Source organism: Anser cygnoides, chromosome 20, assembly GCF_040182565.1.
Source record: "Anser cygnoides isolate HZ-2024a breed goose chromosome 20, Taihu_goose_T2T_genome, whole genome shotgun sequence".
Classification (NCBI taxonomy): Eukaryota; Metazoa; Chordata; class Aves; order Anseriformes; family Anatidae; genus Anser; species Anser cygnoides.
In genome coordinates this window covers 1,132,026-1,145,396 of record NC_089892.1, presented here as the reverse complement: position 1 = coordinate 1,145,396, position 13,371 = coordinate 1,132,026, and the positions used below count along the sequence as shown (strand labels likewise).

The 13,371-nt window shown below is 40.1% G+C and overlaps 1 protein-coding gene across 9 annotated transcripts in view; it reads left to right on the top strand.

Annotated features, from left to right (window-relative positions):
* Positions 1-12,068, top strand: part of GAPVD1 (GTPase activating protein and VPS9 domains 1) — a 32,427-nt gene extending 20,359 nt beyond the window's left edge. For all 9 annotated transcript variants that reach the window (XM_066980967.1, XM_066980965.1, XM_066980966.1 and 6 more), the window contains 11 exons: positions 388-475; positions 1,066-1,146; positions 1,807-1,929; positions 2,384-2,513; positions 2,915-3,024; positions 3,378-3,537; positions 4,008-4,195; positions 5,565-5,778; positions 6,366-6,438; positions 7,205-7,402; positions 8,145-12,068. In XM_066980967.1, coding sequence (XP_066837068.1) covers positions 388-475; positions 1,066-1,146; positions 1,807-1,929; positions 2,384-2,513; positions 2,915-3,024; positions 3,378-3,537; positions 4,008-4,195; positions 5,565-5,778; positions 6,366-6,438; positions 7,205-7,402; positions 8,145-8,285 — 1,506 coding nt within the window. In that variant the 3' untranslated portion in view covers positions 8,286-12,068. The remainder of the gene's footprint in view (positions 1-387; positions 476-1,065; positions 1,147-1,806; positions 1,930-2,383; positions 2,514-2,914; positions 3,025-3,377; positions 3,538-4,007; positions 4,196-5,564; positions 5,779-6,365; positions 6,439-7,204; positions 7,403-8,144) is intronic.
* The last annotated feature ends 1,303 nt before the right edge of the window (positions 12,069-13,371 follow it).

The following is a 13,371-nucleotide window of genomic DNA, read 5'->3' as shown; positions in this document are numbered from 1 at the left end:
AAAATTGGCCAATGACTTGCAAACTAAAACTACAGGCATTCAGATTGACTTAAATCTACCTGTTTCCTCTTAAATTTACTGGATAAGCTTTACTTGACTTGGTAGGATTTCAGAAATAGTTCTGTTGTATTGTTAAAATGGAAAATGGTGCAGCTTCCTGAAAAGCAATTGATTTAAAAAAAATAAATTCTTTTCACAGCATTTGTGTTGTATTCTTGGCTGTCCTCCTCAGGAGGGGTATTTCTAACTTAACCTGCTCTGGCTTTCTGTACTCTGCCATAGTTCTGTTTTTACAGTTGATAAAGCATAACCTGTAGCTGTTGAGGAGAAATTGTCTTTACACGTGATGTGGTAATGTACTAAAATACATATTCCATCCCTCTACAGATTGAAGAGCGAAAAGACAGTGATGATGAGAAGTCTGACAGAAACAAGCCATGGTGGAGAAAACGTTTTGTGTCTGCCATGCCCAAAGGTAGGATCATGTCTGTCTGGTTTTGGTGCTTTAGTACGTGATGCCTTTTTATTTTATCTTTAGTCACTTCCATAGAATTTTTTACTGTTTCATAAGATAATCCTCAGAGCATCAATGTGTGACTATAAATAACAATATCAGTGTTTTAATATTGCTTTATTTGGTCTTCTGTTTCACAATTGACTGTCTTTACATCTTCCCCCTGGACTTAATAATGGGAAGGAGTTGCCAGAAAAGATTCTTGTCATTACAACAAATATTTGAGTTATGACTGTTGGCTAAATTAAAATATAAATTAAAAATAAATAGAAATGGAAACCAACATGACTCCTAATAATTTCGTAGAATGTACTGGAAGGCAAAGCTGTTTTAAAAAAAAAAAAAAAGCGCTCTGCCTGGCTCTTGGTAGTATTTTTGTTAACCGTAGAACTTACTGCATATGCTGATAATACAGTTTAGCTCCAACTCACAGATAGGCTTTTGATGATGTTTATTTGGTGACAAATTTCCTCGTTAGCCATTTTCTTAAAGTTTCTTCAGTCTGGATTTTATCTCAGTGTAGTCCCTGATAAGCTACCTTGCATTTTCAGCTCCAATTCCATTTAGAAAGAAAGAAAAACAGGAAAAAGACAAAGATGACATGGTGCCTGACAGATACTCAACACTTCAAGGTATGTGAATAATATCATCATAGAAATTTTTGCTTGTAACATGCCCTTTAAAATTCCAGAGTGCCCATTAGGTGTCCAATACCAGAAAGAAATGCACTATTATAGTTAATGTTCACAACCCACTTTCTGAATAAGAAAGTGGATAAAGACTTGTTTCCTTGAAGACTGATTTTTAAATTGTCATGATGCTTCTGTCAATAGTACTGGAACCTTGGCTCGAGTCTTTTTTTTTTTTTTCTCTCCATTAAAAAGCTTGCGTCCTTATCATAGCTGAGCTGTAAGGCTAGCTGCAGACGCATTCCTGTGATAATTTCTTCAGTGCTAAATTTAAACATAATTTGGACCTGGGTGTTGAGTTTTCTATTTTCCTAGTCATTTCTAGAAGTCTTCAAATAGACAAGAACTGTTTGTGTATACAGTATAAATATGCCAAGGATTTGGCTTTATTTGCTCGCTTTCATTGCACTTTATTTCTACTTTTTATATTCCTACTTTTGCTTCAGACCTCATAAATGTATTTGAATTGTGGTTTTATGCAACACAAGCAGCTATTTGTTTTGGCTAAGGCAGAGTCCAGATGCGTGAGTCTAAATTTTTGTATTTAGCTTTCAGTTGTCACAATATAAGGTTAACTCCTTTTGTTTTTAATGGTCTTTTCAGATGATCCCAGCCCAAGGCTCAGTGCACAGGCGCAAGCTGCAGAAGATATTCTGGATAAATACAGGAATGCAATTAAGCGAACCAGTCCTAGTGAAGGAGCTTTAGTAAACTATGACAGTGGAGGTGAGAACCTGGCTTTTATAGTCATCACTGACATAGTTTTTCCTCCTTAAAGATAAAAAGCACTTCAGTGTTCTAGACAAACGTTAGTGCTAACACCTGAACAATGTGAGCTTTAAAACAGGAACATTTTCTCATATAACCTGTAGAGTAGTTTGTTTGAGAATTAAATTAGTATTCCCAAGGGCAGCTCTTCCATGTTGCCATTGAGGTGGCTGTTTAAAAAAAGCAAACTGGCAAGAGATGTGCTATTAACAAATGGATACTGAAGAAGTATATTGTCTTTGAAAACTGTTGCAATTTCTTCTTAGTAACTTGCAGATTGCGTATTTTTCAATATAGGTCTTCCACTTATTCAGAACAAGTTATTTTATTTGCTGTCTTTGTTTCTCCTAGAGTATTAGTCTAGGTTCTTCTTCAGACTCCTTCACTCATGTGTAACTTTTTATTTTCATAGAGACTACAGGGGATGGTGAGAGCGTGCATGACTCTCCACGTGATGAGGCTTTGCAAAACATGTCTGCAGATGATCTACCAGACTCTGCAAGTCAAGTAGCCCAGCCACAAAGTTCTGCTTTCTCCTATAGGTAAACACATCTGCGAGTTTAATCGTAACCACAAAGCAGAAGTAAAAGCTGAAGCCATGTTATTGATTCCCACAAATATCAGTGTGGATAATGGTGTCTTCCTTAATTGTAAATTTCTATGTGCTTTTAGTTTTGAGCATCTCAGACTGTTCTATTTCCACCGAGGTAGTGAGGGATGTTGTAATTTGAGAGGAGAGAGCAATTCATTGGAAAAATTCATGTGAAACTGGTCTAAGTGGTATATCAAAAGAACTGATACTCGAAAGTCTTGACAACATGGGTGTATTAAAATTATGTTAAATAACATTTAGTAAGTTTAAAATAAAACAACAGAAACAAAAAACAGACTGCTTAATGAAGAAGCTGTGTTTGCATTTAAGAAAATGCTTTTCCTCTTTAAGGGATGCAAAGAAGAAATTGAGGTTGGCTCTTTGTTCAGCAGATTCTGTTGCCTTTCCAATGTTGACACATTCAACAAGGAATGGTCTACCAGATCACACAGACCCTGAAGGTAAATTTTCTTTATGCATTCAAATGTTTTGTACTGTATTCATCTCCTCTTTTCTGCAGTCTAATGATGCCTGTACTGCAGGTTATAGGTTTACTTGCAGACAGGTCAATCTGTCTTCTTGTCTGGTCCTCTTCACATTTCAGAATAATTCTAAATAGTAAGTAAGGTAGTGATATGAAAACTTACCCCTTGATATCTGGGAAGCTCAGAAATACTTAATTTAACACTCATTGTGTCATGTACAGAAGTTTTGGTTTAAACTGCTGCATACGTCTCCCATATTCAAGACTGTTGTTCCATTTTCATTATGCCTACATCCTTTTCCTTAATAATTTTTCTTTTTTCTTTATTAGATAATGAAATAGTGTGCTTCTTGAAAGTTCAGCTAGCTGAAGCTATTAACCTTCAAGACAAGAACTTGATGGCCCAGCTGCAAGAAACAATGCGATGTGTAAGCCGCTTTGATAACAGGACCTGTCGAAAGCTGCTGGCCTCTATTGCAGAGGACTATAGGTTTGTTCTGTGTCTCATTATTAGTGGGTTTATGAATTCATATACTTACTCACTAACAGATTGGAAAGATCCATTTTGATTTAAATTGTACTTTACCAAATCAGGTATTATATTTCTGCTTTCCCACAAAGTGATGACATTGTCTCCTGTTTCTGGGAATGGCTTAAAGTTTGGACCTTAAGTCAGTTCAGGTAGAAATAAACTTGAATTAAATCAGTTTGTGGCTAATGTTCAGCTCTTAACACACAAAAGAGGCAGTTTAGAATTTGCTTTAGTCTTGCAGTCTGGAGTGCTGCAAGGGCAGTGAATTCAGGCAGAGAAGTCTGTGTAAGACTGAATTTCCTAATTCAGGTGTTATCTTTGTTTTAAAAACAGCAGGTTGAAGATTATTCTTGCACTACAGCTTAACAGTTTATAAAGCTATTATTTTCTATCTTCTCTGTGAATCTAATGTAGAACACTTCTTTTAGGAAAAGAGCTCCATATATCGCTTATTTAACTCGGTGTCGCCAAGGTCTACAAACAACACAAGCACACTTGGAAAGGCTGTTGCAAAGAGTTTTGCGAGATAAAGAAGTGGCCAACAGATACTTCACTACAGTATGTGTGAGGTTACTGCTCGAGAGCAAAGAAAAGAAAATAAGGGAGTTTATTCAAGGTAAGATTAATGCAGACTGTGGATTGTTTATATTACTTCACTCGGTATTTACGTACTGTCTTGGGTTAATATTTTAAAGTATAACTCCTGGTCTGAGGAGCGGATTCCTAAAACAGTCTTCATTTCAGCTAGTGAATTAATGGCTCAAATGTACAGATTACTGTGATTTAACATTGTCTTGTGTCAGCTAAGCTGTGGTAACTGTCTGTGTTTTTCATGGGCTAGAATGAAAGTAATTTCACCTCACCTGGCCTTAAAAGTGATGCTAAGTCATATTATCTAGCATCTGCTCCAAGCATGAACACTGTTAAGCAATTAAGATTGACTGACTAATTATGAAATGATAAATTAAGTTGCAGCATTTAGTCATCAGCACAGATCCTGTGGTTGTATCTTAGAAGATGTGGAGAAGAGTAGTAATTTGAATCAGATGAATCAAAGATACAAAAATGTCATAGCATAAGGAATATAGGCACAGGAAGACAACTCCCAAAACAGGGCCTCTTAGAACAAACTATTTCTGTTATATATGCACATACCTGACTTAATGAAGCACATAAGAAATTTGGAGTCAGTTCTTGCTCCTGGAGCAGATAGTGCTGTATATTAAATCTGTCTGAATAGGCTGGTATTAGTATAAGAATTTATATCTACTGGGATTAAATTCTGGTAACAAGATTCAGTGACCCAGAAAAGGAGTTAAGCCCTTTCATTGGACAGAAAGAAGGCAGCTATTTCTGGATGATCTAAAAGAGAAATTGGCAACTGTGGCATTTAGGCTGCTGGCAGATGTGAGTGGCAGTTGTCTTCTGATCCAGAATGCTATAAATATGATGCTGATGAATGGCCAGTGATTTGGTCACGCTGCATTAACTTGGCTGCATCACTCGTTCTGTATTTTGTAGATAAATGTGAATGTTGCAACTATGCATACTTAATAAAGGTAGGGGTAGAAAATAGTACACACAGGTTTTCTTGATTTTATTTATTTTTCCCTCTCCCTGACAACTTTGTGTGCACTCATTCCAACCAGTTCTGGTGATTGTTCTGCGTTATCTCTGTGGGTGGCTAGAAAGAAAGTACAAGAATTGGTACTGCAGAGGAAGTGATTGATACATTATCAAGTATTTTAACCGTATGCTTTGCTAAATATGGTCTATATGCTTTTCCTTTAATTCCTTTGCTTAATTCAGGTGTTCTTGCCTGAATTTCCCTGACCAGGGTGTGGGCAAAACAGAGCTCCAGTGTTGCCTAGCGAGAAGTCTGAAATGTATTCTGAGCTCTTCTTTCCAGAAAAATATCTAGGAAATGTTTTTGTTTGTTTGTTTTTTAAACTTTAACTGAATGTGCTTTTTTTACTTTTTATCAGATTTCCAGAAACTTACAGCAGCAGATGATAAAACAGCCCAAGTTGAAGATTTTCTTCAGTTCTTATATGGGGCGATGGCTCAGGATGCCATATGGCAGAATGCCAGTGAAGAACAGCTTCAGGATGCACAATTAGCTATAGAGCGCAGTGTGATGAATCGTATTTTCAAACTTGCGTTCTACCCTAATCAGGATGGAGATATTTTGCGTGACCAGTAAGTTACTGCAATTTGAAGTACCTGGTTTCTTTTTTGCAGTTGGTGCAGAAGGAAGCTCTGTGGTCTTCATGTGACAAACTTGATTGTCGTAAGGCCATCATGCCATATAAACTTGTTTCCTTTTAGAACATTTTGTACAAAACCAAAGAAGTACTTTAGCATCACGTGCAAAAGTTTGTGTTTGCAGCAAACAGCTAGAATGAAATAAAATTTTAAGTATAATGACTTGAGATACAGACTTTCAGCTCTGCAGGTGTGTATGCTGAGAATAATTGAAATCTGCTTCAGGACTTGCTCTTTCCATTTTCTGTTTTAGTACAGCACTCTCCATGCATTTAGGTGTTTTGCTACTTCTTAGAACATGTTTTTTGAATGCTTTACTGGCTGCATAGTTGAACTTGATTGTATGGCAAAATCCTGCGTGTCACTTACTGACCTAATGTCCATTAGCTGGGACCACCGTGATATACATTTCTGAAGATCTTCTTTACAGTATACCAAACCTGAAACTACTGGGAAACCCCAGGGGGCTACTGGCTGGCTGCTGCTTACCTCTTACTCTTATTTTTTCTGTTTGTTTTTAGGGTCCTTCATGAACATATACAAAGGCTATCTAAAGTAGTGACTGCAAACCACAAAGCACTTCAGATACCTGAGGTAACAACTTCTCCTTTCCTTTGCTTTGTGCGTTGAGGTTCTTGGGTTTTGATTGTGTTTATGATGAGGGGAGGATTGTTTTGCTTTACATCTAGAAACATTGTTTTTCTATCTGTGCCAGCTGTAATACCCTGCACGAAAAACACTGCGCCAATACTAAGATGCAGTAACTTTCTGATAGTTTCCTTCAAAAGACAAGACTTCAACCCTTTATATTTCTAATGTGATTCATAGGCTATAGCTGTGGTTTGCAGTTATCAAGTTAGCTTTCAGAACTAGCCATCATTAACAGAACCGTGACACATCTCTGAATTTGCACAGCATTTTCAATTTTCTCATGGTTAATAAGGTAACTAAAAGCAGGTTGGTAGGCTTAAGAAGTCTGCGAGAGGCTGAATGTTTGCAGCCTTCCTAGTTCAGTGCTTGAGCTGTGTGACTCCAAACAGTGAGCATTCATAAAGCTGCTTATAGGGAAGACAGAGACGTACAGCTCTACCTTCTTTCAAAATAGTGTACTGGAGAAGTCAGTAATAAGTACAGGCTAATCATGTTACTTGCACATACAGCATTGTCTCCTTGTACTTTTTCATTATAACACAGCAGGAAGCGACCTTTTTTCTGAGTGTAATGCAACCATCTTGACCTAGAGCTTCCTGCTAGTCTGGAGCCTTGCTCCCGCCTGCAAGTCTGTGGTACCTCAGATCCTTTGTGGTGCACATTAGTAGCTTGGACAAATGAGAACAGGCAATGTGTTTCTTTTTCCTAGGTATATCTCCGGGAGGCACCGTGGCCATCTGCACAGTCTGAAATCCGCACAATAAGCGCTTACAAAACCCCCCGAGACAAAGTACAGTGTATCCTGCGAATGTGTTCAACAATCATGAACCTGCTTAGTTTGGCAAATGAAGATTCAGTACCTGGGGCAGATGATTTTGTTCCTGTTCTGGTCTTTGTTCTCATAAAGGTGAGTTCTTCTGCAAAGATCACAAACTTCAATTAATTCTTTTAATAAGCAAGCACACATTAGGAAGAAAAATAATTCATTTGGGTAACTGGGAGCATGCTAAACTTAAACAAGCAAACAAACAAAAAAACTAATTCAGCATGTTTAAATAGAAACATCAGAAATGTGATCACAGTTACGGTTTTTGAATCCAAGCAAACTTCGCTAGTTGGAACCAAGGAAATTGGGACCAGGCATTGTTGGAGTGATGGTGATGGTTCTTTTTTGTAGTTGTTGTTTTGGGTGGTGGGTTTTTTTTTGTGTGTCCATCAGCCTCTGTTATCTGTGCATGCTTAATGTTGTCCTCTTCGACATCCAAGATTCACATTAGTACTGACTTGCATTTTTTTGAAGCATGAGGGTTTGGAGAATGGTCTGTGATGTATAAAATTCTAAAATAATAGGCTATTCCATGTGTTAAAATCTGTGATGGCTTTTATAGATTCTGCCTGTGTTGTTCTTTCTCTTGGCCTGTTAGTTGTTTTTCCTTGTTGGAAAAATGCTCCTTTCACCAAGTCAGATGTCTTCTGAGGATGTGAAAAGGGGGTGGTCTGGATAAGCAGTCACTATCCTACAGATGTATTGCATAATCATGTACATATTTGTGAGATCACTGCAGAAATAGAATTGTACTACTATGTATCTTACAATTCTCTACAGTTAGCTTTGCAAACAAACTATCTTTTTCTTCTTTAACCCTCAGGCAAATCCACCTTGCTTGCTGTCCACTGTTCAGTACATTAGTAGTTTCTATGCCAACTGTTTATCTGGAGAAGAATCTTACTGGTGGATGCAGTTCACAGCAGCAGTTGAATTCATTAAGACTATTGATGATCGCAAGTAACTCAAACAGCACATACACGGGCAGACTGTTAGCAGAAGAGTCTATAAGAATGTACAACAGCTGCAAAAGCTAAGAAGAAACTTTCCTTGTATATAATATTGTACAGAATTGCGGCATTTTAAAACACACCTTTACTAACCAAATTAATTTAACAGGTTTTCCTCTTCTCTTTTGGTTGCGTTTTTCTCCCCTGTAGATACTGGCACTGTAAAAGGGACCACAGTTTTCAGGTATTTTGGAATCTCAAAATATGCAGAAAAGTCTCCATGTTTTTTTTCATCACCCCTTTTCCTGAATTCTTACTCACGTGAATAATTCACTTCATTTCTAATGGAATACTGAAACAAGAAGAATCAGGGCAACCACTTAGTATACTTTCTAGCTTAATACACCTTTTATTAATAAAACACCAGCCACACTGCAAGTTTGTAGTAGGTGACATTAGTTACCAATTGTATTTCACCTAAATTTAAAATCTGAGAGGACAATGTAAATATTATATAACTATATTTAATGCATTGCAATTATCTTTGGACTCATTATCCTTTAAATAAACAAGCAAAAGCCTCTCTGACCTCTAACAGGTTGTTAAGTACTGTGTTTTGGTAAATGAAAGGACTTTCTCAAAAGGAGAGATCTCAAGATTAAAAAAGGACAAACTAAACTATTTATTAAAATGTAATTACTGAAATTTCTGAAACTGGAATTTATAATAGACAGGGCTTAATTGATAGCTAAACGCTTTTTGGCTAGGGCATTAGGGTGTTATAAAGGTTTGAATATATAGAGGAGAGGGACTGTAAGTTACAATAGATAAGTCTAATATAAAAAGGAGTAATAATACCTTACTGTAATATTTTTTTCTGAAATATTGTGTATACTGTACAAACCCCAAACAGAGATCCTTAACAAAACCTTGGGCTGTAATATATATTTTGATTAGTGACATTAAATACATATGCCAGGGGTTTCAGTGAATGTTTTTACTAAATGTTCTTCATGTTGTCTGCTATGCAGCAGTGCAAGTTTTACTGTTCATATAAAATATTTTAAAATATAACACTGTTCTTTATGAAACATATCATGACATCAGGTCAGGGTGTTTTATAGATTTCTCACCCCACCTTTCCCTTAAACTGCTAATTATGAATTCAAAGACGTTTTTATGCACAACACCCCATAAATTTTTCATGAATGAAATGGTCTGAGTGATGGCCAGTGGTTGTCACCTGTATATAAGCAATTGCTGTTCTTTTTTAGTTAGAATTACACTGAAAAAGGACAGTGAGCATTTAACTTTTTCATGTCAGTATTATTCCTTGCTCTTCCTGGAGTGTTCAGTGCACTTCTGACAGAGGGATGTGTTAAGACTTGGTGTCTGTGACTGGTAAAGGAAACAAAATCTTTCTCACATTCTTTACAAAATATGTTCTTTTTTGTTGTTGTTGTTTTGCTTTTTTTGTTGGGTTTTGTGTGTGTGTTTGTGTGTGTGCATTTTGATGATTAAAACCTGTAAGGAACTAGTACTTAAAATCACTTGGTTAACTGAAATTAGAACAATTTATGTAAAGTATCAAGTGCTTGATTTGGCTGTGCTGCTTGTCAAGGCATAATTAAAGAAACTTATTTTCTAGGGCTCTATATGTAATTCAGTATAGCATTTTTGCCAAGGTAATCACAGGTGAAAGAGTGGAATGGTAACTTTTTTTTTTTAATAGTCTTTCTCCTTTATTAGAGACTTGATTGTGTGGAGGAGCAACACTCAATAGAAATGGAATTCTTCTGATCTGCCTTACTGTGGGAACTCAGTGTGTGTATCACTGCAACATTCTGGTTATTTAGCCTTGATGGGTTTTTGGTGCTGAACATGTAACTTAATATTGCAAGCACAGCCCTGACCGATAACACACAGCAGTGAAGCACAAATATGCCCTCGAAAAAGATATGGCCAGATCATATCTAAAAGCAATATAAATTTATTTATATTGAAGTGTCCTATAATACGTAATTATTACTTGAATATCTGAGATGTTAAGACCAATGTATGAAAATTCTTTTAGTCCTGAAGTTTGGGTTTTAGTTGAGGATAATATTTGATCCTTAAATCAGTCTTGTTCTAAATCTTACTAGTTTAAAAGATGGCACAACGACACCTAAGCTGGTGATGACCCTGTGCATTGCGTCCCATTTGCAAGCTTGGCAAACAGAGTCTGATCAGCATCACCTGGTCTTTCAGATTTGCTTTCCTTCATGGAAGTGGCAAGAACCATTTTCTTCATTATTTTTATTAATTTGCTTTTCTGTGTAGAAAAATGATTAGAAGAACTGGAGTAATTTTTTAAAAACATTTTTAAACCAGTAAGTGTTTCGGTGAGCCCCAGATTAGCTGAGAGTATTCATTGCAAGATGGTCCTTTGCCTTTTTTTTTTACCTGCTCTTGAAAGTCCGTTATATAGTATTACTAGGTGTAGTTAGAGAATTAGGCTTTCCAAAGAATTAAAAACCTTGTAATGTCATCTTAATATTTTCCCCTGGTGTCCCATAACATTTTGTTTTAAAATGATAAATTACGTGTATAGGAAGTGATGTTGTTAGATTTTGGTGTGCAATAGTAAATGTGAAAAGAGTGCATAAAGGACCAAAAGTAACAGAACTGTTGCCAAAAGGTGCCAGCCAACCATGTACACCTGTTTCTGTAAACTTGGTGCTTTCTGTTAAAATTACGTCAACCACTGAAGAATGAATGGAACACCCTGAGGGAAAGGGGCTGGGGGGAGGTCATTAGCAGTAAGTAGATTGCATTCATGGACTTGGGGTTTGGTCATTGACTTCAGCACTGGGTGTTAGCGTGTCTGGAGAAACTGCCAAATTGAACAATGGCCTGACTATGCCTGTTAATTTTTGCAAAGGTGGTGTTTTCCTTTTTTGCGGGGTAGCGGAGTGAAAGAAAAGGGCTGGTTCTTTCATCCCCAGGAGATTCCTTTTTTGCTCCTAACTCTAAAGGAGTTTTCTCTTTAAGGCTTTTTTTAGATCCTCTTTAAGGAGAATTGGAATGTGTATGACCTATTAATCATTTAGGTTTAAAGGTTTTTGTTTTAAAGACCTTATATTACCAAATGCTGAATGTAACTGCCATAAATTTCAGGAAAAAAAGCCACTATCGCGATCCCCTTTCCTGTAGGTGGGTTTCTGGTGAGCACAGTGTTGGTTTGTATCACTCGCAAACATCGGTGTTCTGTAAGCAAAATTCCAGCAGAAGTTTGAGAACTCACCGCCGCGTTAGAGCCGAGTGGCGTGTAGGGGAAGGCTGGTGGGCCGGAGAAGGAGCAGCAGGAGAAGGCAGACCTGTTTAGCCGCAAAGCTTCAAGCAAGTGAAGCATGTGTGTGTGAAATCGAGTGTAACGTATGTGGCCGTGCTGCTGTACCCACTGCGCAGCCTGGGGCTGGCAGCATGACGGGAGAGCTGGAGCAGCAGGCAAACGGCGGACAAGGAGGGGGAAGGATGCTCTGATTCGGGTAACAGCTGGTAACCTGGTTGAGCCTGTACTACTTGAGAATTAATCTCTGCTGCGTTAGTAATGTGTGTTCTGTACCTTTTAATTGTGCTTTACCTCTATTTAAAAGCTTTGTACTGCCTCTCCTCTTTGAGACTGGTAAAGCCTTTATAAATCTAAATTAATGAGCTTGCACAATCTTGTACACAGGAAACCCATCTTGTCTCTAACATGGTTATTAATGTACTATTCTGTAAAAAACCGATTAAAAGGAGAGCAGTTTACCTGACTAGGCTTCCTCTTTCTGCATCGCTCCCCGGAGCAGCGGCAGTGCCGCAGGTACCGTCCCACGAGGAGCGGGCGGCACCGGGGAGGCGCCGCTCTCCTCCCGCTTCAGCCGGCCTTTCCCTTCGCTTCCTCGGGCACACGGCGGGGCCCTGCGGAAGGGCTCCGCTGCGGGAGGGCCGGGGCTCCCTGCCCCTGCCTGCCCCGGCGGTACCGGGCCGCTCCCCGGGCCCCCGCCGCCGCCACCCCCCGGCCCCCGCCGCCGGCCCTCGCCCGCCCCCTGGCGGCCGCGCGGGGCGCCTGCAGCGCCGGGCCCCGCTCCCGCTCCCGCTCCCGGTCCCGGTCCCGTCCCCCCCCGCCCCGGGGCGCCGAGCAGCGGGGCCGGTTCCGCCGCCCGGCCGCGGCCGCCCTCCGCTGGGTCCCCGCAGCGTTATTGACCTTGATTCTCTCTCATTTGCATCCGGCATTTTTCATCCTCTGGAATATGGCGTTTGGGGACCTTTCCATCATTAAGTGGATTTACAGCAATTTCCTTATGTGTTTTCTCCAAGGGATTCTGTTATGAGAGGCACATTAAATCTCCATTAATACCTCATTATCCGACTGATAAGATTACCATGATAATGAGGCAGAAATTCTAATTGTTTCACTTCTTATTGTGCCTTTCATTAAATCATATACCTGGAAGTTGCCAGCGCAGAGGGGAGCTCCGGGCCCTGGGAGGGGAGCCCGTCCCCATGTGCTGGTCGCGTCCCGCGGCCCTCGAGGGGTGCTGGTGCCGCGGGGGGGCCGTGGCCTTTCCCCGGGCTGCTGCTCCCCCTTGGCCTTGCCGTGGGAGGGCTGCCTGGCCGAGAGCTGGGCTGGTGCCTGCGCTGGGGCTGCCCGCTGTGGGGCCGCGAGGGCTGGTGGCCGCCGCGCGGCCGAGTCCCAGGAGCTCAGCGCCGCGCTCCTCCCCGCCAGCGCTCTTCTGCCCCAGCAACGCCCGCGCCTTTGCTCTGGCAGAGGCCAAGGCCTGGACCCTGCCCCTGGCCATTACCCTCTAACAGGCGGCCCTGCACGGGCCTTGGCGCCCGCCGGTGTGGCAGTGCCATGGTTTCACGCCGCGGCTCTTTCCTGAGGGCTTTTAAGCGCAGGGGTGTACAGCGCGTTAGCGGCCTCCTTCGGAGCTGTTACAGCCCATCAGGTCAATGATCCATGAACGAAAAAGTCTCTAAGCAGGAGCAATTATTGTCTATCATGTGTCAAAGGCGCCCGTATTGACCCCGATAGATGGAGCCATTATGGCCTGTTGAGTCAACGATCCATGA